Raw genomic sequence first — 24595 nt, 5'->3', positions numbered from 1 at the left:
ATAGCCATGCAGATTTGCGACAACAAAACTTCTGACTTTGGTGTATCGAAGGGCCAACGCTTGGGGAAAGTAAACAATTCAATTGGGTTTAGCTTCTAAATTAGATAAGACGATCACGTGCTTTCAAGGGAATCCGAACAAAGGCTCGAGAAAGGGAGCAAAGGTCGCGGTACCTCGGTTCCGGCCATTCATATTTTAGTGTCCAGTTCCCCAGATTTCCCAGCTCGGTATTTGTTTGACGGTGAGAAGAAGTTTGGCCTCCCTTTTCTCCTTTTCATCTATACTCAACATGGCGATTCGTGAGGATCTTGTGGTATCTGCTGTAAGTTATCTCCAACTCCCGTATACAACCCAATACTGATGCATCCCTAGGTTACATGTGAGAATATTCCAGCTGAGATGGCTTCAACATTTCTAACATTTTGATAGTTCTTCAGGACCCAAGTGTCTCTGCATCACCCTTGGAGAATCGAATCGCGTTTTTGCAATCAAAAAATCTTACACAGGAGGAAGTCGATGCGGCATTAGGAAGAGCCAGCGGCGAACAATCGCCAGCACCACAGAACTATTCGAATTATGCACCACAACAACAAGTCGTAAGACAACCTCAGCCTGGGTATGGGGGCTATCAACAATATCCATGGCAACAGCCTCCCCCGCCCGAAGTACCAAAACGAGACTGGAGAGATTGGTTTATCATGGCCACGGTAACGGGTGGCATAGGATACGGAGCATATTTTCTGGCTAAGGTAAGGGTCCAGCTTATTCGGAAGCATTGACTTTACTAACACCTTCAGCGTTATATCTATCCAGTAATCGCTCCTCCCACGCCTCCTCAACTGGAACAAGATAAGAAGGAGATTGACGATTCTTTCGAAAAAGCATTCTCTCTCCTTGACCAGTTAGCTAAAGATACCGAAACTCTCAAGACAACCGAGCAAGAACGAACAGAGCGATTAGACATAGCCTTAACCGAAGTAGAGACTGTGATTAACGAACTGAAATCTGCGAGCCGAAGAAGGGATGAAGAATCTCGACGTATGGGCGATGAGGTCAGGGGGCTCAAGGATTTAATACCCAGAGCCATGGAAGGTCAGAAGGAAGTGACAGACAGTAGATTGAAAGAGTTGGCTGTGGAAATGAAGAGTTTGAAGACATTGATGGGTCAAAGAATGAATCCAACCCCGGCAATTAACCCAACCTCGAATATGACTCCATACAACAGAATTCAAAGTTCGGCTGTACCATCGACTCCTACTCCAATCACTTCGATTACCACTCCTAGCATCTCTACTCCTGCCGCTGATTCACCCACTGAAACCAGCACTCCACGCCCAGCATCAGTCGGTACCAGCTCAGGTACTGAAGCCGTAGCATCTGTTCAAGGTCGAAATGTCACTCCATTCAATTTCAGTACAGGTGCATCGGCAGGAGGAGCAAAAATTCCAGCATGGCAAATGGCAGCTGCAACTAAGAGCACTAGCTCTATTCCAACCACTACCACCACAAATGGGACACCAGAAGCAAGCGGGTCAGCTCAGGCATAATTGCAACATCGGCATATCTGGAGTCAATGAAATTGCATGGGACGGCGCGTTAGGGTGTTAATGATTGGAGACGGAGATCTTGGAATATATTGCGTAGTGTGTTTACAATATAATTTAATGAAATACGACTGTCTGTATTGAGTCTGTTTTACAAACGGAGAGCTTAGATTTCGGTCAATGGCAGGGAAGTTGATTTGTTTGGCGCTACGTTTAACAGTCGTATGAGAATTCATTTAAATGTACACTGAAAAGTCTAAGTCAAGGAGGAACAATGGTCATTCTCATATTGTCCTATACATTTATCGTCAATCTATGTTTGATATCAAGTACTTTAGACCAGAATATAAACTAGTTTCTATTCTATTATATATTCGTCTCCGCATAAACTCAAAGTCGTGCCCTATTAGTTCCACCTCCATTTACGCTCCCATTCTGCTCCTTCATCTTTCCCTCCTCTTCTAATATCCTCGCCTGTTCCTTCATCCTCTCAATCACAATTTCATCACTCTCGTCCCACAATCTTTCCACATCAATCCTCGTCTCCTTAATCCCTTTAGCATTAGCACTAATCATCACCCCCCTCGTCTCTACCCTTCCATTCGCCATCTCCTTTCCCCCCTCTCCATCTACCTTCATCCTCTCCACAACCTCTCTACAAAACCCCGCCCACCCCTCGAAACACTTCCTTGTCCCCTTCAAATGCGGCAGCGCCAACGCAAAACAATGCGGCATCCACTCATACTCCTCCCATCTCACCCTCACCCCCCTCCGCGCCAATCTACACGCTAGTATCTTATTCTCATCGCTCAACAACTCCGTGCCCACCATGAATAGAATCGGCGGACTCCCCTCCCACGCGCTTGCGTCCGCCGCCAGCGGCGAAACAAGAGGATGCATAAGCAGCGCATCCTCGCAGTACACATTCGATCGCGGAGATGCAGTAGGCCAGAGTTTGCACCGCGGATAGGGGATCGAATGGGAAGGCGAAAAGAGTGATGGTGGGGGTATGTAGTCGTATTTACTGTTTGTCTCCATGGAGGGTGAGGAACGCAGGAGATCTGTCCAGGGAGAATTGAGTGCTAGACCGGCTGGTAATGGAAGATGTCGCGATACACCGTTCCAGAGTATGGGGGTTGATGTTTTGTGTAGATGGAGAAGTAGGAGGAGAAGTGATAATGAGAGGTTTCCGCCTGCGCTGTCGCCGGATAGGACGATGTTTTCCGCGGGGACAGCGGTGTGAAATGAGTTTTCTGGTGGGTAGAGGAGGTGTATATATGCGACTAGACAGTCTAGCAAAGCAGCTGGAAAGGGGTTCTGAGGCGCAAGTCGATACCGAAGAGAGAGGACTCGGCCGCCAGTTAATTTGGCTAACTTCTTGCATGGGCCGCGATAGCTGGCGGGATCAAGAAGCCAGTGTGCTCCCCCGTGCATATAGAGGATTGTCACGGGAGAAGTAACTTCTTTCATCATCTCAATATATTGTTGAGCTTCCGAAATTGAAAGTCTTGCGGCATTTTTAGGTGCATGGGCGCGATGCCCGGTCCATTCGCCTTCTACGGGGAGCAAATCTGGTTTTTGGAATCCTCCTTCTTGTAGTGATTGTCTAGGGTCCAGTGGGACTTTCATTTCCTCTATGACTTTGAATAACTTCTGACGAATATCATCTTCAGAGGGGATTGCTAGCGTGACTTTAGAGATCCAGATCCGGCCTTTGATGCCAGAATCATGCAGCGTAGCAGCTTGGGTTTTGGAAATGGGGAATGGGGTGCCGCACAGGAAAGAGCGGAGAATGTTGACTGTGAGCTCGGTTTTTAGATCCCAGTGGGTGGAATGGGGGGATATGCCTAGAGTGTGGGACACGAGGGTTTTTCCTATCATGGGCATCTTTGGGAGCATAAGTTTTGCTATAGAGAGGGAAGAATTCTTCTCCATGACTGATGCTGATCTGGGTGGGAAAGTTGAGGAGGGTTTGGGGAATGTGTGGTCTGAGGAGGAACAACAGGTGTGAAACAATGGACAGTATATAGATGGACCAACTGTGTTGGGTTGGGCGTATTTATTTGTCTCTAGAATGATAGACTATCGGAAAGAGATTGCTATGAATTCAACTTGAATCCAGCTCAAATGCTTACGCCAAATCTCCAATCCAACATCAAACACGGGAATACAATTTAAATTAGGGTAAAGACGTGGTATTGCGAAACGCCACTTGGTTGATCACAATTCATTTTCCACATGCGGCGCTAATACGCTTGTACTCAACCTCGGTTGTTTGATGCATCAATTTTCAGATCATGTTTGTTGATTTTGGTTGTAAATTGTCAACTCGACTGGTTGAAATTGGTCAATAGAAAGTTTCGTCTCGCAAGCTTATGCGTTTGCGTTTAACGTTCGGGATAGGTCTAAGGTCGAGAGATTGAGAGAAGAGAGGGGAAGAATTTTGTGGAAGCGAAATGCCCGTTTAACAGTTGGCTGCGATAAATTGTCACAAATAGGAAAGTGATGAAAATCTCTGAATCAAGATCCAAATTTGTCATTCTCATATCTATCATTGTTTGTCTAAATCCATGTGTAGGTCAAGACCTAAGATTCAACTAGCATCCACACAATGCTTCAATTTTGCTGTTTCTCCCTCACCTTTCCCTCATCAGTATCAAAATGTAAAAATTCCTATTTCACTGAAATAATCCCAAGCATTGAAATTTCCATCCCCATCCCTCCCCTTCACTCCCAAACTCTCTATTTACCACACTCCTGGTCTATCTAGAAGTGAAGTATATGCAAGCGAATATAGCGCCCTGTAGAGGATAATCGTGAACATGCAATTCGAAGGCAGAAAGTAGCCATCCCATTTAATCTATGCAAGTCGCAAGCAGAAAGAATCGCTGTCAAATTAAAATTAATTTTGAGAATTTATGCCTTGATTTCATATTCTCTGCGGAACATCTCGTCGACGCTCTTGAGGTAGTAGGTACCCTCGACAATGGTATCTGGGCTACCCTTGGGTGTGTATGACTTTTGGAGATGGGCTTCCTTGCGGAGAGCGCAGAACTATTTTGTATTAGCATTATATTCAGAGTGAATTTCATAGCATATTCTTACCTCTTCGTAAACTTCTGGGGCGACGGTTCTGCGAGCATCGAGTCTTTCTTGCAAGTTCAAAGCCTTTGAAATGGCCTCAGTGGAGCCGTTGATCTTTAATGAGAACAAACTTGCAGCCAAACCACTTCCATAACTGAAAATACCGATTCTCTTTCCTTGAAGGGCGGCACTATCAACATTGCTCAACAAACCAACCAATCCACCATAAACACTGGCAGTGTACATGTTTCCACAGAATGTTGGGACTTGGATACTAGGCTGAACACGCTCGTTGAAACGCTTCTTTGTCAATCCCATGAATGTCTTCTCGACGACCTTGTCGCTCAAAGACTTGGCGTAATCCATATCCCTTAACTCAGCTGGTACATCGGCAAAAGCTGATGCGGTTGGGTTGGCAAGATAGTCGTTGTAGAGCATACGGGCGTATGATTTGGAAACGAGCTTGCAGGTAGGGGCGTGGAAAGCCATGTAATCGAAACGGTCAAGAGGAGTTTTTGTTGATTCCTCGGCAACGGCACCATTGGTATGTCCGTTGGCGAGAGGCTTAAGAGTTTGTTCTCTCTTGTTGTAGGCCTTGTAGCAAGCATCAACCGCTTCAGTGTAGCATCTCAAAGAGAAGTGACCGTCAACGATTGGGTATTCACTTGTAAGATCTGGCTTGTAGAAATCGTAGGCATGTTGCATGTAGGATCCGCGAAGACCAGGCTCGACAACAACTGGAGCATTTGGTCCAATCAACATGGCAACAGCTCCAGCACCTCCAGTTGGACGTGCAGCACCCTTGGCATATAGAGCAATATCTCCAGCAACGACAATGGCGTCTCTTCCATCCCATGCAGATGATTCTACCCAGTTGACAGCGTTGAAAACGGCGTTGGTACCACCGTAGCATGCATTAACAGTGTCAATTCCCTCAATATTCGAGTTATCTCCAAACAATTGCATAAGAACTGATTTTACGGATTTCGATTTGTCGAGAAGAGTCTCTGTACCGACCTCAAGACGTCCAATGGTTTTGGTATCAATGCTGTACTTGCTGAGAAGGCGCGAGGTAACGGTCAAGGCAAAAGAGTAAATATCTGCAAGGGGCCACGCATAAGTAAAAAAGCAGACACATTTTGCAGAAATACCAATTCTTACCTTCTCTATCGTCGCAGAAGCTCATCTTAGTTTGACCAAGACCAATTGTGTATTTTCCCGCACTAACGCCATCGAATTTCTCGAGTTCTTCTTGAGCAACACACTGTTACAGGTTAGTTTCCCACATAAACAAACGGGGGTCTGCAACAGAATAGGGGAAGGGAGATCTGGTTAATTACCTGACTTGGGAAGTAAATTTCAATGGCCTTGATGCCGATGTTTTGAGGACGAGCAGACATGATGGCGAGGGGCGGTGTGTGTGGTGTGGTGTTGTGTAGAGTGTACTTCTAGAGATTTATTTGAAGATATAAGATAAAGGGGGATCTAGAAAGGAAGCCCTGAGATGTTGTATGTACAGTCGAGACAATTGACGAGACTGAAGACAAAGATTGGGATTAGTATTGTTCGAGATTAACAGTAACACAAGTGAATTAGAAAGAAGAGATTGTTCTCGTCCAAAACAAAGATAGAAATATAATTTTAAAGGGAATTATTGTCTTTATATCGATTTTTTTTTTGGATTATCGGCACGAGTATCAACAAAGCAATTCCAATTTCCCACTAGACCACCGCCAACACAGCCCGATAATCAGTAGCCGAGAGGAAACAATCCCATGTCCACTCACCACCCTTGACGCCGTGATAAGGTTTCCCGTCAACAGTTCAACTAACGAAATTAAGAAACACAACAGTGGAGATTTGGACTGACCGATAGATGCGATAGATGCTCGAGCGGGTACGGTGTGCTGGTGGGTGGGATGATATAAAGACAGAGAATCGGGCTCCGGGAGATGCAAGATTCAAAGATTCGGCCTTGGTGTTCAAACGATACACACAGTAGATGTATGTATATGTATGCGTGTACGTCTGTATGTGTGTATATACGAAGAATTTCAATGTCCTTTTCAATGGCTGATAGGTCCAAGTCCTCTCTCACCGTCAAGGGAGGAGGTCTATCCAGTTTATACTTTGTCTATATACTTTGTCTATTTCCCTCACCTGCTGAAAAGAGAAGGGCATAAAGTATATTTCGCAGTGTTACGCGCACACATTTGACAACGGATATGCTAAAGAAGATCGAACCCTTTCAACTAATGCAGACCCCTGAATGTCCATTGACAGGATTTCTCATCTCTGCTCCATCAGAGAGTCCATCTTCACGTCCTGAGATCCTTGAAAAGCATACAACGACATCGGCCTCCGAGAAGAGAAAGCTTGATATCACCAACTGCATTACCCGATCGGGTGGGATAAAATGGGCGAATGTGGCGGTTGAGTCTAAAAGTTTCAAGTATAGGTGCAGCTCTTGCGTTGTAACTTGTGCAAGTCCTGTGAGTAGGGGTCAAATGAGGCTATAATATTGGTTAGCTCATGCAGGAACGTTCGGAACATAAGGTCAAGCCAGGCTCGGGAAAGCTTGAGCTTACTATTCGAGAAGTGGCTGGCAGATCAGCAACTTTTTTCACCCGCTAACTCTGGTCTAGTTCTCGAATACGTCCTTTTGCATTTCTACTATAACTATGAGGCAAACAAATCACATTCAGCATCTACAGCCTTCACTGAACTTCTTTCCCCCTTCAAGGTTGAGCTCGCTCGCATAATGTCAGAAAGGGTCCAAAGCGGTAAAACTTCTTTGATGCAAGATTGCGGCGCAGTGCTGGAAATCACAACATTCTCACGAGTACATCACAAATTTGCGGACGATATTCAAGTATGGATGAAGTGGATAGTTTCCATGGATTTCTGTATAGTAGCTCGCCTCGGACCCGGAGATCTTTCTTTATCTTGATTATCTTTTTGATCAGATAAGATTAAAAAAATTTGATCTTGGATATTCTCCATTGAGAGTGTCCACAATCTCCACTTCAGACAGGATCTTTATATGCTATGTGTCACGATATCAGAATCTTGGAAGAAATTCTTCAAAATGGTGTCAAAATGGGTCTGAGAACCTTGAAGACGAGCTCAAGATTCATATAAATTACCTCACGGTGCGGAATATACTCCTATATACAGCCTTACCACTATCTTCGCATGATCTATTAATCTTTCAAGGCAAGTCGAGAGTCAAGAATACATGGCTGTTTTCATTCGAGGCAAGTCGACACTTGGAGACTACAAGCTGCTCAAACCAGATAGCTTCTATATATATCACGCCACACTTACTCACTCAAACAAATCTGCTTTGTTCGAAAATTTTACGATATAGGATCTATGACCGGTGTGTAATGTTAGCTCTCAAGGAGCCCAGGCGCCGAGTTTCTTTTCTTTTATACTAAAGCTGAATTATCTTCAACCGTTCCAGAGGAAGCTACTATGTACGAATCACGGCATCGAGCGCTCAGAAATCAGGAACAGAAACCCCAACAAAATTTACGAAATATGATCCGCTGTGGGAACAGGGGAACTTGTCTTCCGGTGTTTAAGTAAGTTGAGTATCGGATTCGTATTGGTGGTGGCGTGTTGCGGATTCACCCGAAGATATAATTGCCAAGAGTTCGAGTAGGTAAGATATAATTTCGCAATAACAAAATCTTCATTCACGAGATTTCTTTGGAAATTAGGATGAATCATATCAGGTTTTTGTATCTTGAAATTTCAAGGAAATGTTTATCCCACAGACAGCCGGCTGGAAGAGGAAAGGAATGCGAAAGGAGGGTTGAGGGAAAACTTCTTTTCCGGGACTCTTATGAAGCGTTGCTTCTCTCAAGCCAAGAAGATCATTTCCATATTAGGCATTTTTGGGTAATACCCCCATCGGCAAGAGAAATTTTCGACAAAAAAGACATCAGTTGGTGCGTCGAGGAGAAATATATGAGCCCTTGTGACATGATTCAGTATCGGCTCTCGTTTCCGTCAAGCACAAAGCTTTACCTACATGTTTGACGGAGAGCTTTTAGAGCTTCCGTCACCATCAAAAATAAGCATGAAATCATAGATTTCAGATGGTTTTGGTCTATTTACAAGCACAGATAGTTTCAAGCTTTCTTGTTATAATGAAGCTTTAGAAATATTTGGATTGAAGGGAGACGAGACGAGTGCCAAGAGCCAAGTTATCACTCTTGAGTTCTGACAACTATCCGTTGGACAAAACGGCGAGATAAAGTTTGGCTACTGAATCACTCGTTCTTGCTCCTCGTAAACACGCATTTTAGAAGCGCCATGACATTTTCTGGAATTTCCTTCTTACTACCATTAGCAGATGATGCAAATGCACTGTAGCGGAAATGTATCGTGTGCTTCGGCTGTGTCGGTGATATCCAAGTCAGGTTGCAAGATGCGAAGGGGTGTGCGAAAGATTTATCCCAATTGTATCCCATGTTCAATTTGCGGGGCTTTGGTGTGCTTGGTGTAGTATCAGACACAGGGTATCGATACCGAAGAGGCAACAGGTTAATGGATAAAGGAATGAATGATTGAATGAGATGCACAGAATGATAATTCTTTAGACTTTGAGAGTTTCGACTGGTCTATTATTCGGGCATCAATGGATGATAAATGAGAAGATGGAGGGTGAAGATACATGAATGTCCTCTTTTGGTTTTGATACAACAAAACATGTGGGAGGATATACCCCACGAGCCCACCACCTCAGCCCCTTCATCGCCTCGCTACGAGAAAACCTGTCTAATTCGATAAATTGTTGCTTGCCGTTCCTACTACAATGAAGGTGCAGATAGGTATCTTTATGTAGTGTTCGCCTTGTGAAGTCAGCAAATGTATTGATAAATAAGTCTTAGAAACACTATCCATGGATCCTATACCCGCAACACCTTCTTTGCTATTCCTTGTAAAGCTCAGCCGGTCTCACAATTTGAAAAAATGTTCAAAATTCTATTTTCATCCCCATAGATTTCCCGGAATCTGACGATGATATTCCGAGGTAAGACTTTCATTAAAAATTATCAAAGCACAAGTACAAGTGGGCTTTAAATTTACTCGAACTTTCACTGCCTTCAATTTGCTTTCTTGATTTTCGTAACTGTCAACGGCTGGTAGACGAGAAGGATTAAGTTCAAATCTGTCTAATCTGTCTACTAGACTAATATTACAAAACTCGTGCATGCAGTATATTGTTATGCTGACAACGGACTTTTCTCCTAAGCCAGCCAACTTCGATAACAATTATATCGTCATCGGACATTTTTGGATTTAAGGTTGATACCTTTTTAAGTTTTACTCGAAGCCCTGAAAGCATTCCAAAGACCCATTTTCTATCCACACTTTTAATACCTTTCTTCAACAATATGCTGGCTGGCAATGGGATTATGGGGGTTCTTTGAGCTAGGGTAAGGAAGTGAACAATCGGTAGAATGTATATAACCTTTTCATTTTCTATGATACTTAAAGGTACAACACATGGTTGGATCCTTCACCTCTGGAAAGGTGATAGATTTCAAGAATCAAGATTAGATGTTTTTTTGTCCATCCCAATTAGACAGTATAAATAAGTCCGACCGAATAAAAGGCAGTAACCATATACCGGAATTTTAACGATGAGATCTTCCATGTCTTTTGCTGTTCCTGAGTCTCTAGTTACAGGTTTTTTGGAGTAAATTGCCACTCATTTTCCTCTTTGGCCCGAGTCTGCATTCCAATCCAATCACGTTTTACTCTCGTGTTTATATTTTTCCGTATCGGATTTCCCTATTGGTTTTCATTACATGGGCTAACTGGGCAGGTTAATTCCGAGCACAAGAGGGAAGCACACATACATAACAGGCACATATAGTCTAGATTTTGACACAAACAAGCACTTGGGGATTTCAAGCACATCCTTCTAGTTTCCTACAACCTTATCTTATTTTGGAAAAGCACTCCATAGATAAAGTGGCTACTCGTTGGATAGAAGCCAATGATACTCAATACGAAAACCAGGAACCGTTCTAAGCCATACATAGCAAGAAACACTAAGCCTCTAGATGCTTAGTGTCATGTTTACAAGGCTCATTACCAGCATATTTCATTCTTAAACCATTGTCAACTGATCACTTGATTGGATATCAATCTCGACTAAGCGAGTAGATACAATCCAATTATATCGTCTCGGATTTGGAACTTGGCGTACTTGGCGATCTTCTTCTCACTGGTCTAAGCAGCTTCCCTCAAACAACTCTCTCCTGGAAAATACCCCCAAACCTCAATTTCTACTTACTGTACGCCCAAAATACCAAGGAAAATCATTTCTCTACGACCCATTCACTCATTTTATACTTCACACTTCACATTTTACACCTCACACCTCACACCTATCAACTTCCATCAATAATAACACATCATTTCATATCATTTTGATCATCATTGGATATTAACGCGAATAACGACTACGACAATTGATATCTATACCGTTTCGATCCCCTTCCGGAACCCTTTTGATGAATAAACGACCGATTATATATAACGTCACTTGCTGCGAGGGAGAGAATAGCATTTAGAGTTGTACTTGCGGACTTTTAATTGAGGCGTGCTGTGCGTGTGTGTGAGTGTGTGTGTGAGTGTGTGTCGTGAGTGTTGAACACTCGGGAGTGCGGACATCCGTGGTCATATAGGCGCTCACTCAATCGTAAAAAATGGGCGAATCTAATCATTCTTCACACATCGACCATAATAGAAGGGAGTCTCAAAGGTCGACGCGATTATCGATGCAAATGCAGGACGACGATGAAGAAGATTATGCTTTGGCAGCCATGGGAATATCGAATGGTGGTGGCTACAGGCCCTCGGACTCATCTCAACATACTTACACTCCACCACCACCACAACAACAACCAATACACGAACAACAACCTCAACCCCCATCATCACCCATAGAAAGACGGAGAGCATCAACACCACCGCCACGACCTTCGAGTACTACAAAACCAAGAGGAATTGATTCGTTCGCGTTACGAAATGATGGTGGAAATGGTCAGATGTCAAGGGGTCCAACATTCGCGTACTCGGGGGAGAATGGAAGTGGAAGTGGTTACGGATTAACAAGGACATCTACCGCAACAAGTATATCGAGCATATCGAGCGAATCAATTATGATGAGACCGGAAAGCCCGTATAGAGGACCTACAGGACCATCGCATCCATATAACATGTATAATCAAGACTCACGATTGGCGAGAACAGCGAGTATCGCGACGACTTCAACAATGCCGGCACCACCACAGGAAATGTCATACACGGGGCCAAGCGGACCAACACATCCTTATGGTATGTACCCGCAGAGTACAGTTTCAAGTGATTCCGATCAGTTGCCAATTGCACCCATTCCGGTTGGTTTCCCTGGTCTTAATAATGAGTATCAACGAAGACTAGGTCCGGAAGGTGAGGAGGCCGCGGATCTTATTGGGCCTGATGGACATACGGAACAACTACCACCTTATACTAAATATCCGGACGAGGCTTTTGCTAGAAAATTACGACCTACATCTATACCAATACCCGTACCTGTACCTACCATTCAAATGCCAGCTCCTATCGTTCCTATATCTGGTGCTGGCGGCATGGGACTAGCGACTCGAAATCCCGAATTTGCCTCTAATGAAGACCTTCGCTCATCTCAGTCACGCCAATCATCAAGGAGTATAATGTCGGATCGAAGTTCGCATCAAAGCAATCACGCCGACATGGAGTATTTCGAAAAGCCTCCACTGAAGAAATGGCAAGTCGTTGCCAAAAGAAAATTATGTGGCATCGTTCCTGTATGGGTCGTTGTTTTGATAGTATTGGTCTTCGTACTCTTTGGAATTATACTTGGAACTGTTTTTGCCATTTTAAGGCCTAAACATGGTGACGACCCTAATAAATCTAGCAAGCAACATCATGATGGCGGGTTAGTTTTCGTTATCCAATACCCAACACCAGGATACTAATTCTTTATAGGTCAAGCCAAACGACAGTATTTGCGACCATGACCACCACATTCGATGCGACTCCTCTGTCCACTGTACCTGCTTCGCTTCCATCGCTTCCAACTGGAACGTACAATATGCCCCTCACCGTCCCTTCAACTGCTCAGAGTAGTTGTATCATGAACACTGCCGAAAACTCGGCTTGGAGTTGCTCCATAGCAATGACACCACTTGAAATGTCTATCATAGACATTCCGGGTGGTGAAGAAATCTCCAATAAGGAAATCTCGATAAATTATGGCAACGCTTCCTTAAATTTCTACCCATACGGCGCCCAACCACCGATTTTGTCGTCTGCTCAGGTGCTATCTCTCGTCAATGATTCGGAATATCCTAGTCGAGGTCCAGCCTGGTTCTTCCAAGTGCCATACAATAAGGTAGTTGTATTGCCACAGAAGGCTCTCTCAACGAACATGAAGCGTGATCAACCTGCCTCGGGTTTCATGAACCGTAAAGGAGTGGCTCAAGCTGGAGACCAACCTTGGTTTTGTTACTGGAATGGAACCTTATTAGAGGCTTTCATTTATGTCAATGAAACTAGTAGCGCGGGCTCTTCCCCCACGGCCACTTCTGGTGGCTCATACCCAACTAATACCGGTAATGCATACGGCACGAGCACTCACTCATCGGATGTACCTTCGTCTACGAATGGAGGTCAATCACAACAATCTTCTTCATCTGGATCTTCTGGATCTTCTCAAAATGGCCCTCAATTCTTACCTCAATATCCTAAAGTTTATAAAATCGCCGAACGTCGTATCCCTCGAGGTGGTCAAACTGTTCCAGCTTACTGTGTAGCTCATCAAATCTTATCAAATGGTGATGCTCAACCATTAATGAATTCAACTGGTCAACCTATTACAATCTATTTAAATGAGACGGAACCTACAACTGTCTCACCACTGTCGTCTCGAAGTCTCGTCTCTGATTTCTTTGAACGAGATTTGGTGGAACGAGATGGGGATGAGAGTTGCGGTTGTGTGTGGCTGGAATCTTAAACTTTGATTTCACTTGGACGCGAGACGAGACTTGATATACAATAATTTATGGGCGTATTTAATGAGGATTGGCGGGATTTTTGGGCTTTCAAATGGGAAAGATATTTATTGTATATTGGACCCGATTAGGATCATGGCGTTTGGAATACGGAATGGATATGCATAGCAAGAGCAAGCCTACTTGATCTTTTGCAGTATTGTTATTCGGAGCAATGGAATCTCGCATATGCAGGATTTGGGTCTGGGTTTTTAGGTTATATTATATGTTGTGGCTATCTATTTCTACATTATTCTGGACATGTTAAAATTGAGAGGATGGGGCATTTTATAAGGAATTGGTTATGGAAGAGGAGGATGTATGGCTAGATGGATGAATATCAAGATTTGAATAAAGATGGGGTTTATGAAGATTGGAGTGGGGAAAGAGAGAGTAAAATGGGGATGTGAAAGAGAATGCGGATGACACTTTTTTTTATAGCAATTAACAATGACAATGGTAATTGGTTGATATGAATGATTTTAATGTGAGGGTGTCATATCAGGGTGCTTCGGGTGTATGAAAATATGAGAAGAGCGACTTTCATGAATCTTACCAAGTCGTCCTAGGATAGCATCATGGTATTTTTAGAGTCTACGAGCCCTCTTTATATCTCACATTCTCCTCCGCTTATTATCATTTCTCCGAGGCCCTCTAATTTGAGAGGTCTTTCGCATTTATATGAAGGCATTTATTTGTATGTTTTTGGAGAAGGTGGTTTATGTGTATCGTTTGTTTAGTACCTTTCTTATTAATTAATTTATGTAGGTGAGGGTCTATAACGTGGTTTATCACCGAGCGGATCATTTGAAAATACATCAAAATTAGCTATTTTTAAATATTCTTATTTTAATAATTAATCATTATTTTTGAAAAATAAAAGGATGTAAAATAATAATAAAAATTTCGTTTTTAGAAATCTAATTTCGATATAAATATTTCTATTATATCGAATGAAAAATTGAAAATGTTACGATTTTCGTTATAAAAAAAACTATTTCTATAATAATTCTTATATCAATTCAATTTTATAAATTCAATTTTTAAAAAATTCTATTAATAAATAAATAAAAAGTGCAAAATTACATATAAACGAATTTTATATATAAATTAAATGATTCACTTAATGATATAATCTGTTTGATGATAAACCACGTTATACCTTTTTATATTTTCTTATTTGTTGTACTAAGGAGATCGATCACACTACTCTATACAGAGTGCTCAATAGTCCAGACTACAGTCCAACAATGAAGATTATCAAATCTCCAAACTAATTAGAACATTGAAATTGTAAGGAAGAAAGTGTGAAAGAAGGACTAGATGAAACAACTGCGCCGTTTGAATAATCTCCTCTGAAGCGTCTGCCATAGGGAAGGGCAGGCGGAAATTGACCACGAATTGTCGTACATATATGGTCTAAGAGAAAGGTGTATATATATCGAAAGCGTTGGATATCGTTGATGAGTATGGTTGGTATAATAGAACTCAATCCTGGAGGTATGGTGGTGTCCTAATACGAATGTGTATGTCGGACAGATAGTAACTAAGACTTGCTACCAATTGTAAGGAAGAAAGTGTGAAAGAAGGACGAAGTTCTCATCGTACTATGTAGAAGATATTTATATGTACCTAGGATACCCTGGTGCGCTAGTATTAGCGTACCACAAATCATTTGAGGTATTGAGTTTGATTTGAACATTTACCATTTCCAATTGCTTTTGGGCATTCAAACCCTTATAATGTTGGACTACAGTCCGGACTATTGGATACCCTGAAGTCTCTATAAAGATTATATATAAGAAAAGATTCATTAACAGATAAAGCAGCTTAGTTTGCATACATAATTACAACGGATTCATGAGCGTCTGAATCTATTCCCATGCTAATATCCAGCCCCCTCATATATCCACACCTCCCCCTTAAAAGATATTAAGAAGCGAAGAGATCTCCCCTACAAACCCCGTGGCGGAAGCCGTCTCAGAAGTAGCCGGCGCACTAGTAGTACTCGAAACATCCGTGGTAGCAACACTACTTACACTTTCCTTCGTCGTGCCACTTGCAAGACTACTCGGGGCACTCAAAGCACTAGATGAACCCGAACCGCTTTGCACGCCCGACGCACTCCCCGTCGCAGAAGCCATTGTGGTCATCCCGCTTGTTCTCGTCGAGGCTGCGCTGTAAACGCTCAGCTGGCTTGAGTATCCCGCCACGCCGGCTTTGTAGAAAGCGGCATTTTTGGCTTCGGCGCTCATGATGGGATCTCCATAGCCGGTTGGAATGACGATTTTACTGATAGATGCGGAGGAGGAGACGGTGGATGTGGCGGTTTTGGCGCTGAGAGAACATCCGATGGTTCTGACGGCGGTGGAGGAGATGGTGGAAAGTTTTGTTACGGAACCAAGGGTGTTGGTGGCGGGTGAAACAAAGTAGGTTATGTCTGTTACGGTGTTGGAGACGGAACAAGAGATGGAACCGCTGGAGGAGGAGATGCGGGAGGAGGAAGTTATAGTTCCACTCCCTGAGATCGAGCTCGAACTGATTCCTGATGATACTGGCCCAGTGCTGGTGAGAGATCCACTGGTGATAGAACCTGTTCCAGATGAAAGGGATCCACTCGCTGAAGCGGAAGCAGTGCTCGTTATGGAACCGGTTCTTGTTGATGCTGATCCAGTACTGGTGAGAGATTCACTAGTCTTTGAATTGATTCCAGAAGAAACAGACCCACCAGCCGAAGTAGAGACAGTAGGGGATGATAAAGAGCCAGTGCTGACAATGGATCCGGAGACTCCACTAACACTGGACAATGAACCAGTTTTAGAAGTTGATATTTGAGAAGACGTAGCTACAGAAGTAGAACTTTTACTGGATACCAAAGAGCTAGATGTTGACGAGCTAGAGATCGGAGACACAGTGGAAGATGAGACTTGAGATGTCTGAATTGAAGCCACCGAGGTAGGAATTGAGCTGGTGCTTGAAATCAAGGATTTGGAGATAGTACTCGTACTACTTGGTGCTACAACCGAAGTCGAACTCGTTGAAGTAGACGTAGACGTAGGTTTCGTGGATATAGATGACGTAGTCGGGATGGAAGTAGTCTTGATTGAAGTGGTAGTAGGTGTTTCAGTGGTTTTCACCGAGGTAGTTGTGGGTGTAGTCACCACGGCTGTAGTTTTTTGCGTTGTTGCTGGAGCTGTAGTTTTCTGGGTTGTCGGTGCAGCCTCTGTTGTTTTAGCAGTGGTTTTAGCAGTGGTTTTTGCTGTTGTCTTCTTCGCGGCTCTTGCGAAGAATTTGAACAACCCTACATTGTCAAGAAGCCCTTCCGAAGGTGGAGGGGTCTCTAAAACAATTGCAGATGTCGCTGTAGCTAGTATATCAACAACAAGATCTGCTTGAACTCCTGGGTATGCTTGAACGGCAGAGACCAAGAGCACGGAAGCAATGAGAGAATGAGAAGAAAAATACATTTTGAAATGAAAGAATGAAGAAACAAAAGGACTGTAAGGACTGTGATAACAGAAAAGACTGCGTAAAATGTTCAAGTAAAGTTTGAATTAAAGATTCTTAGTTGGAGCACTACATCTTATATGATAGAGGTAACATTCGGGAACACTGATCAACATCTTGGATAGTCGTCACATTCATGTCATCGGTAGTACAAAGGATCAGGATCGTATCTATTATTGTTATCATTTGGTTTCAATCATGAGATAAATGATTAGGGGTCAGAAACGAAATGAAAACATAAGCAGATTTCCACAAAATAAGCATAGCTGTTGATTATGTCAAGCGAGTCGTGAGTAATGTGGATGATATGCTGATGAACTGCGCCTCGAGCGATTTAACCTTAAGATCCTACAGTATGACAAACTTAAGGTTTCTCTCGGCATTTTGTATTGTACTTCTAGAAGAAGGATGAAATAGGATCAAATTGAAGCCATGTGGTAATGCCTTGGCATAGGCTTTTTTTGGGCTGTGGGGAAATTGTACAGTGAGTAAAACGAGCCATATAGATATAGCATATTATGATACGACGCCTTGCACATCGTTGAATACTGTATATATTCTCTTCTCCCAAGTAACTGAAGAAAACAAAATTCATTAACACACAATTCTCTTATTTTTGCTTCTATAGCAACTGTCTGTCCTTACCTTGAAGTATTAAAATTCGTTTAACATTTTTTAGTTTTCGTTTCTCATTCTTATTTTTCTACTCTCCCAAAGGGCGTTCAAACAACAAAATGCAGCTCCTCCCATATCTTTTGACTACAGGTCTGATTGGCCAGGCTATGGCCGTGAGCATGAGCAGTCGCTTCACTGTTTCATCTACTTGCTCAACCTCCAAGGTAGATGACATGTTGACTGAAACAATCGATATGGTAGATACTGCAATTAAAGGAATCGATGCACTTCTCAATGCTGGAGTTAAACTCAACCCAAAAATTGCATCCGCTGCCATGAAATCTCTCACGAAAGCTGCCACCACCGCTTGGGGAGTTACAGAGCCTAGTTGGTGGTCATATTCATTAAGTGCAGCTGATACTGCTCAACTAAAAGCAGCTCAAGGTATGTACCAATGCTCAGTCTACATCAGTAACTAAAACCCCAAATCTAATGAATATGTAGCAAACTATCAAAAGCTTTACTCGGCTTTGAATTCCGGAACCGGAATGACTGCAAGCGACAACACATTATTCTGCGATGATTCAACATTAAAATGGACTACCGTATGCTTTGATCATTACTTGAAGAGATACTCAATCTAACAACATTCATAGAAAGCAATTGATATTTTCCCAGACGGAGGTACCATGACTACCGAACAGTACTGTGAGTATTGAATGAACTGTATCATGTAGCACTAGCTAATGAAGCATCACAGTCAAGGCACAAGGTTACACCGACACCAGTGTTGTCAAAGGATTATGGAAAGATCCAGATCACAAACGTGGTAAAAACTTCAATTTCATCATTGACGAATATAACGGAGGTCAAATGTGTGGAACAAAATCTGCCGAAGCTATCACATACTGGCAAACCGGAAACATGTTCATGTGCCCCAACGCATTCAACAGTGCAAACTACAAGACTAGTTTGAAAAGTATGAGGTCTTCGACAGCTCAAGTTGAATGGAATGATGTTCGATCACTTCCTGGAACATTCCTGCACGAAATGATGCATTTCCTCGATTTGAAACCACATGGTAAGTCTTTCTTGTCCTGTGAGTTAGTTGTGATCCTGCTAACAAAGAAATAGTTGTTGATCAAAGAGTTACTGGGGATGCTGGAGGACAAGTCGCAGCTTATGGTTTGATTGCAGTCTGGATACTGGGCGGTAAAGCTGGAGAAGAAATTGTAGACAGGTCAAAGGCTTTGACGAATGCTGATTCTTACAATGTCTTCGCAACGATGGCATATCTCCAATCGGCAGAATTTATTGGCTAAATAGAAGAATTGGGGAAAAGGATGGGAGAATGTGTAGATAAATGAAACCTTTTAATGCTATTAGTTTGTTGGTCCTATTTTTTTTAAGGACGTTCTGCTTGCTGTGCCGTGGAGGCGGTGGCACGATCAGATATGGAGGTTGGATGTTGCGCGTGTCTTGTTCGAGCAGAAACTCGTAGAGAACCAGCGTGCGCACTACTAATGTCTCGAAGCTCTTATATAGAATTCTCACCGATTCGTAACGTCTAATATTCGGTAACAATCTGCCACCGGTTTCAAGAAATTGACACACAAGACGTGCAAACATACACCTTGAAAGTCGTAGACTACCTCAACCTAAGATTATCGATCAGAAGCAAATTTAGCATGACTGGCGGCGTTAAGAAACGGACCAATACTCGGGCGAGAGATCCTGCCACTGGCAGGTTTTGTTCCGCACCTAAGCCGGAATCCACCTCTCAGCCAAAAGCTCAGCCCAAAACTCAACCGGCAGATCCAGCAACGGCCGCCAACTCCGTATCCAAGGAACAGTACAATACACTACTTGATAAAATTGTGTGTTCAAAGTTCCCGGACTGAATATATAAATATATTTAACAGATCGCTGACGATTTGTTTCTAGCATCGTGATAAAGAAGGGTACTTGGAGGAGTTGAAAAGAGAGAAATCAAAATTTGAGCAGAAAGAAAAGGAGGTCGAAGGATATAAACGAGAAATTGCAAGATTGACTGAAAGCAGCACAGATACTTACAGGCAGATGCAGGAGCTTGAAGATAAGTTGGTACTTTTCAAAAAGGTCGAGCAGCAAAAGCAAGAAGCCGAAGAGATTATTATACAAGAAAAGGAGGAGAGAGGAACACAATTGCAGGAAATGGTTCGGAAATATGGTCTGGAGGAAAACTGTGGCATTGCATGGGACGACAATTTCAAAGAAAAATTGAAGAAGGGGTTTCCGGGTCGACGTACGAACTGTTACACTAGCGTGAAGGTGTTGATTGCTCAATGGGCTTCGGATGATTTGGGTGTTTCCGAAGAGGTCGACAAACTGATGAGCGTATTCAAACATTCATACAGCTTCAACGTGGCAAAATTCTCCATACCCGATCTTGAACCCGGTAATGCATTGTCGAGCCGAGTCCGAGATTTCATAGGAGATGGTTCTCCGGATACCCTTCTCATATTTGCATACAATGGTCACGGCAGCATTGAAAAAAATAGCCACAACGCTATTTGGTCTGGGTAAGTTTACGGCATGCCACTATTGCTTTCTTTGCCTAACAAAATATAGAAGAAGACAAGGTCCGCGTATGCCTTGTAATGGTATCCAGACCCTCCTCGAGGATTCCGAATCAGATGCCCTTCTGTTGTATGACACATGTCATTCTGCAAATATTGCTATATCACTTAACCCTCCAGCGGGGAGTGTAACGGAGTTAGTCGCGGCATGTGGATTTGAAACAGTTACCCGAATGGGCGACAACTCTTTCATGTCCGCACTCACACAGGAGTTATCTTCTGCTGCAACACAAGGAGCTGTATCGGTTTCTAGATTGTACAATCGAGTACTTGCTCGTCTGAGGAATACCCGGAATCACAAAACAAACGCTACACCCGTTCGTTGTACGTTGGTATCTGATGATGATCGAACATCTATCATGCTCGAACCTTTATTGCCACCCCTAGTCACCGTGTCTCACCAATATTCAGAATGTTCAAATGAAGTGAACGCAGTGTACAATATTGTAATTGTGAAAAGAGGGTTAGAGATGGACGACACTTCGGTCTTTTTGAAATGGTTGTTGCGGGCTCCATCTAACGTTCTCGACGTCCAACTACACCGCATCAACATTCAGAAACAAACTTCATCGAATGGCGGTCTTGAATACGAGAATGATGGTCATGAACCTTAATATAGAGTTCCTCAACTCCAAAATCAACGATAAGACACGGTGTCATCAAGCTAGATCGACAGATGGTCTTTAACTTCAACACCAATAGTGTCAAGCTTGAGGTTCAAGCTTAGTTTGGATTTTGTCTCTGCGCTTGCACTTGACAGCGCGCTGATTATCCAGATATTGAAAACATCACAAGTCTTCTCTTATCAACTCCTGGTGTCTATTTTGGTGACATTCTGTAATTGGATGTGGTATGTTCTTAGGAGTTTGAGCGACTTTTTAGAGTAATTACCAATGATACAGTATTGTATTGGAGCCTCGGCTATTTTTGTTGTGCAGCGAAGTATTGAGGATTTTGTAATTCCTAGGCCATCCTGTTGCATCTTCCTTTAAACACAAAAAGCATGATAAACTGAATACTATTAATACAACCAAATCAATTGCCAATATTCAAAATTGCCTGTCAAAGATTCCTTGTATTCACGTGATCGATGTTTTTGGGCTTCTTCTCTGCCGTTACAGCACAACTTAAACCCAGGCTCTAACAACAACAACAGAAGTCACTACATCATTAACTATGGCGGATAGCACACGACCAGACCGCGACCACGGTCGGAGAAGAGATTCACGTTCCAGATCACCTAGGCGACATCATTCGCATTCTCATCGGAGACGATCACCGCATAGTAATCATCATCGAAGCAAACGACCGACCGAAGCAGCACCAGAACTCCCATATGGTTGTAGGCCGATCACGAAAAATGATTACGAGACATTCAAACCAATGTTTGCATCGTATTTGGATATTCAGAAAGGCATATTTCTGGATGAGTTAGGGGAAACAGAAGTTAAAGGGAGATGGAAGAGTTTCCTTGGAAAATGGTAATCACGAATTTGGTTTCGGCCAGAGAAAGTTGTGGAATACCGGCTAACATGTGTGAGGAATCGTGGAGAACTTTCGGAGGGTTGGTATGATCCATCAACATTGCGAAAAGCCCAAGAATCGGCAAGGGAATACGAGGAAGAAATAGCTCGGGAGTCAAATCCGGTCCAGTCAAATGAACCTTTATTGAGTTTGGATCAGCGCGATCTCGAACAGAAAGATTCCAATGGAGCAGAAGACGACGGAGATGATAGTGATGATTCGATGGGTCCAACATTGCCAGGGGAGATTAATAAATCTAAAAGGAATAGGCTGGGGCCTAGTATACCAAATATGGAAGATTTGGAGCTTAGGAGAGGTATTTACACACGCCAGTGATAATTAGAAGTATCACCAAATCTAACTGTCTCGCAGAAATGGCCGTCGAAGATGGAATGGCTCGCCGCGACGACATAAGGTTCGAGCGGAAAATTGATCGTAAACAACAGAAGGAGGCACTAGATGAATTGGTTCCGCGAGCTGAAGCTGGTACACGAGAACGTCAATTGGAAAAGAAGAAAGAAGTGAACGAGAAGATGCGATCATTCAGAGAAAAATCTCCTGGTGCAGCAGAAGTTCCGGATACTGAGTTGATGGGCGGCGATGATGGAATTGAAGGATTCAAGAAAAAGAAAGAAGAATTCCAGCGCAAGAAGAATGAGAGAGAATTGAGAAAGGAAGAGATAATGAGAGCTAGACAGGCTGAGAGAGATGAGAGGCTACAAGAGTATAAACAGAAGGAGGACGGGACTATGGCTATGCTCAAGGCTTTGGCTAAGCAGAATTTTGGATGAACGCATTCAATATGGCGAACCAGGACAGAAGCAATACATGCGGCTTTGGGAAATCAAGTCTTTACGATTCTCTATTAAATAAATTGTATTAATATCTGCCTTTTTATAAGAATCCACGGACATGCTTGAGAATCTCATTCAGCCTTGTGCTGTACAGCCTTGTGAATGCCGAGTCGGATAAAATAAATCGATCACTTCACTTCCATCTCAACACAACACAACCAGTTCAACTTACATCAATGCGACATATGTTCAAATAATTTGGATTGCTGCGCTGTAGGGTTGTTCGATATTACAACCATATCAGAAGAAGTGAACCTATCACTATACCTGACTGGAAATCAAGTATTGCCAGAGGCGAGGCTGTCATCATGGAAATCATCAGGAAGAGGATGATACGCACCGGACTGAGGGTTAATCGTTTGCGTTGTTTGAATGAAATCAATCGTAGCTCTAATCTATTTCGCCACTCAATAAGCACAACGGCAGTTCGAACCGCGAAACAAAAACCTCAAATACCTAAAAGGCCTTCAAGACCTCAACAGCAATACAAGTAGAGCTTCCACCTGAACATACTATGCGAGATTTCCTGCTAACCCCCTGCAGAACTCCAAGTCCAAGACAAGTTTTGAACCCTACTCCACCCCCTCCTCCCCCTCCACCAGCGGAACAACATCCACTTCGAGGTAGGAAATTTGCCTTGATAGGAAGTAGTATCGCTGCCTTGATATTTGCTGGCTACTCTTCCTATTTATTTGTTCTGCTCAACAGAGAACCTACCGAATCTTCTTCTTCTAAAGTTCAGGCTGATGTCTCATCCCGCTATGATACCATTGCGTCTACATTTGACTCGGAAGTTGACTGGACGGAATGGAGTATGGGAATCACGAAGATGCGCAAAAAATTGGCGCAGGAAGCACATGGAGATGTACTCGAAGTATCTATTGGTACAGGCAGAAATTTAGAGTATTATGACTGGGATTTCAAAGGGTTCAATGGTGTTGGGAAAATTCAAAAAGTGGGTGGTATCAAGAAGGGGAAAGTTAAGAGTTTTACGGCTGTTGATAAGAGTGGTGAGATGTTGGAAGTCGCCCATGAAAAGTTCTCGACAATGTTTCCAGGGGTCTTGGGTGTGAGATGGATAGTTCAAGACGCTTCCGAGAAAATACCAGGCCCCCCTCGAAATGCAAACGAAACAAGCGGGAATAAAGATGCGAAATATGATACAGTGATTCAGACCATGGGATTGTGCTCCGTTGCCGACCCGGTAGGATTATTGAAGAATCTGGGAGAGTGCGTGAAAGAAGAGGAAGGGCGCATATTATTGTTGGAACATGGAAGAGCAAAATGGGATTGGTTAAACAGAGCGTTGGACAACAGTGCAGAAGGGCATGCAAAGCTTTTCGGATGTTGGTGGAATAGAGATTTGGGAAAGATTGTCGAAGAGAGTGGGCTTGAAGTTGTGAATATTAAAAGACGACATGGCGGAACAACCTGGAGGATTGAGTTGAAAAAGCCCAAAGCCACACCAAAAGACAGTGGCGTGGGAGTTGCGACAGAAGAAAAGACACAGCAGGCAAGCAGAAAGGGATGGTGGTAAATATCAATCGAGCTCGCCTTTCTTTGCACTCCTCTCACTGTACCAACATATCACCGAATTGCAAATATATGCGCTGGAGTTGTCGTATTGTCGGAAGGCGATATGATAGCAATCGTCTGATATTTTGTTGGATTTGTACCCATGCTGCAGTAGCTATGTCCATGCTCAGTGGTCACCAATCGCTCTTTTCTCAACCGGCCACCCTGCCCAGTCA

At 43.1% G+C, this 24595-nt stretch overlaps 9 protein-coding genes across 13 annotated transcripts; 6 read left to right on the top strand and 3 right to left on the bottom strand.

Annotated features, from left to right (window-relative positions):
- Positions 1–213: 213 nt before the first annotated feature.
- Positions 214–1872, top strand: Bcpex14. Of its 2 annotated transcripts, XM_024695772.1 has the most exons (4): positions 214–322; positions 373–379; positions 430–749; positions 798–1872. In XM_024695772.1, the coding sequence occupies exons 1-4, from the start codon at positions 290–292 to the stop codon at positions 1545–1547; spliced, it is 1110 nt and encodes a 369-aa protein (XP_024551566.1). In that variant the 5' UTR covers positions 214–289; the 3' UTR covers positions 1548–1872. The 2 variants fall into 2 exon arrangements, with proteins under 2 accessions (XP_024551566.1, XP_001552420.2); XM_001552370.2 differs by lacking the exons at positions 214–322; positions 373–379 and having other exon boundaries at positions 425–749.
- BCIN_11g00340 (hypothetical protein) lies at positions 1865–3707 on the bottom strand. The gene has a single exon (XM_001552371.2). The coding sequence runs from the start codon at positions 3477–3479 to the stop codon at positions 1935–1937; it is 1545 nt and encodes a 514-aa protein (XP_001552421.2). The 5' UTR covers positions 3480–3707; the 3' UTR covers positions 1865–1934.
- A 353-nt stretch (positions 3708–4060) lies between these two features.
- Positions 4061–6213, bottom strand: Bcerg13. Its single transcript, XM_001552372.2, has 4 exons — positions 5969–6213; positions 5790–5892; positions 4650–5728; positions 4061–4598 (listed from the first exon to the last, which is right to left on the bottom strand). The coding sequence occupies exons 1-4, from the start codon at positions 6026–6028 to the stop codon at positions 4461–4463; spliced, it is 1380 nt and encodes a 459-aa protein (XP_001552422.2). The 5' UTR covers positions 6029–6213; the 3' UTR covers positions 4061–4460.
- A 4698-nt stretch (positions 6214–10911) lies between these two features.
- Positions 10912–14182, top strand: BCIN_11g00320 (hypothetical protein). The gene is made up of 2 exons (XM_024695771.1): positions 10912–12612; positions 12663–14182. The coding sequence occupies exons 1-2, from the start codon at positions 11360–11362 to the stop codon at positions 13687–13689; spliced, it is 2280 nt and encodes a 759-aa protein (XP_024551565.1). The 5' UTR covers positions 10912–11359; the 3' UTR covers positions 13690–14182.
- Positions 14183–15595: 1413 nt separating this feature from the next.
- Positions 15596–17225, bottom strand: BCIN_11g00310 (hypothetical protein). The gene has a single exon (XM_001552376.2). It carries the CDS (start codon positions 17191–17193, stop codon positions 15649–15651), a length of 1545 nt encoding a protein of 514 aa, XP_001552426.1. The 5' UTR covers positions 17194–17225; the 3' UTR covers positions 15596–15648.
- Positions 17226–17967: 742 nt separating this feature from the next.
- On the top strand, positions 17968–19170 carry BCIN_11g00300 (hypothetical protein; the record flags this gene model as incomplete). The annotated part of the gene is made up of 5 exons (XM_001552377.1): positions 17968–18292; positions 18353–18453; positions 18505–18556; positions 18609–18929; positions 18983–19170. 5 exons carry the CDS (start codon positions 17968–17970, stop codon positions 19168–19170), a joined length of 987 nt encoding a protein of 328 aa, XP_001552427.1.
- Positions 19171–19536: 366 nt separating this feature from the next.
- Positions 19537–21080, top strand: BCIN_11g00290 (hypothetical protein; the record flags this gene model as incomplete). Its single annotated transcript, XM_001552378.1, has 3 exons — positions 19537–19725; positions 19793–20409; positions 20459–21080. 3 exons carry the CDS (start codon positions 19537–19539, stop codon positions 21078–21080), a joined length of 1428 nt encoding a protein of 475 aa, XP_001552428.1.
- Positions 21081–21577: 497 nt separating this feature from the next.
- BCIN_11g00280 (hypothetical protein) lies at positions 21578–22897 on the top strand. 3 transcript variants are annotated; one of them, XM_024695770.1, is made up of 3 exons: positions 21578–21947; positions 22019–22306; positions 22363–22897. In XM_024695770.1, the coding sequence occupies exons 2-3, from the start codon at positions 22213–22215 to the stop codon at positions 22779–22781; spliced, it is 513 nt and encodes a 170-aa protein (XP_024551564.1). In that variant the 5' UTR covers positions 21578–21947; positions 22019–22212; the 3' UTR covers positions 22782–22897. The 3 variants fall into 3 exon arrangements, with proteins under 3 accessions (XP_024551564.1, XP_024551563.1, XP_024551562.1); XM_024695768.1 differs by having other exon boundaries at positions 22008–22306; XM_024695769.1 differs by having other exon boundaries at positions 21578–22306.
- A 172-nt stretch (positions 22898–23069) lies between these two features.
- Positions 23070–24424, top strand: Bcoms1. Of its 2 annotated transcripts, XM_024695766.1 has the most exons (2): positions 23070–23334; positions 23388–24424. In XM_024695766.1, exons 1-2 carry the CDS (start codon positions 23153–23155, stop codon positions 24379–24381), a joined length of 1176 nt encoding a protein of 391 aa, XP_024551560.1. In that variant the 5' UTR covers positions 23070–23152; the 3' UTR covers positions 24382–24424. The 2 variants fall into 2 exon arrangements, with proteins under 2 accessions (XP_024551560.1, XP_024551561.1); XM_024695767.1 differs by having other exon boundaries at positions 23070–24424.
- Positions 24425–24595: the final 171 nt, after the last annotated feature.

Source organism: Botrytis cinerea, chromosome 11, assembly GCF_000143535.2.
Source record: "Botrytis cinerea B05.10 chromosome 11, complete sequence".
In the NCBI taxonomy this organism is placed as follows: domain Eukaryota; kingdom Fungi; phylum Ascomycota; class Leotiomycetes; order Helotiales; family Sclerotiniaceae; genus Botrytis; species Botrytis cinerea.
This window is presented reverse-complemented; position numbering and strand designations above follow the sequence as displayed.

Coding starts and splice junctions, on each gene's coding strand:
- Bcpex14 (XM_024695772.1), top strand. CDS start 290: ATGGCGATTCGTGAGGATCTTGTGGTATCTGCT. Junction 750..797: donor GAGCATATTTTCTGGCTAAG/GTAAGGGTCCAG, acceptor TAACACCTTCAG/CGTTATATCTATCCAGTAAT.
- BCIN_11g00340 (XM_001552371.2), bottom strand. CDS start 3,479: ATGGAGAAGAATTCTTCCCTCTCTATAGCAAAACTTATGCTCCCAAAG.
- Bcerg13 (XM_001552372.2), bottom strand. CDS start 6,028: ATGTCTGCTCGTCCTCAAAACATCGGCATCAAGGCCATTGAAATTTAC. Junction 5,893..5,968: donor AAATTTACTTCCCAAGTCAG/GTAATTAACCAG, acceptor AACCTGTAACAG/TGTGTTGCTCAAGAAGAACT. Junction 5,729..5,789: donor CTTCTGCGACGATAGAGAAG/GTAAGAATTGGT, acceptor GGCCCCTTGCAG/ATATTTACTCTTTTGCCTTG.
- BCIN_11g00320 (XM_024695771.1), top strand. CDS start 11,360: ATGGGCGAATCTAATCATTCTTCACACATCGACCATAATAGAAGGGAG. Junction 12,613..12,662: donor AAGCAACATCATGATGGCGG/GTTAGTTTTCGT, acceptor AATTCTTTATAG/GTCAAGCCAAACGACAGTAT.
- BCIN_11g00310 (XM_001552376.2), bottom strand. CDS start 17,193: ATGTATTTTTCTTCTCATTCTCTCATTGCTTCCGTGCTCTTGGTCTCT.
- BCIN_11g00280 (XM_024695768.1), top strand. CDS start 21,643: ATGGCGGATAGCACACGACCAGACCGCGACCACGGTCGGAGAAGAGAT. Junction 21,948..22,007: donor AAGAGTTTCCTTGGAAAATG/GTAATCACGAAT, acceptor AACATGTGTGAG/GAATCGTGGAGAACTTTCGG. Junction 22,307..22,362: donor AGATTTGGAGCTTAGGAGAG/GTATTTACACAC, acceptor ACTGTCTCGCAG/AAATGGCCGTCGAAGATGGA.
- Bcoms1 (XM_024695766.1), top strand. CDS start 23,153: ATGGAAATCATCAGGAAGAGGATGATACGCACCGGACTGAGGGTTAAT. Junction 23,335..23,387: donor AGACCTCAACAGCAATACAA/GTAGAGCTTCCA, acceptor AACCCCCTGCAG/AACTCCAAGTCCAAGACAAG.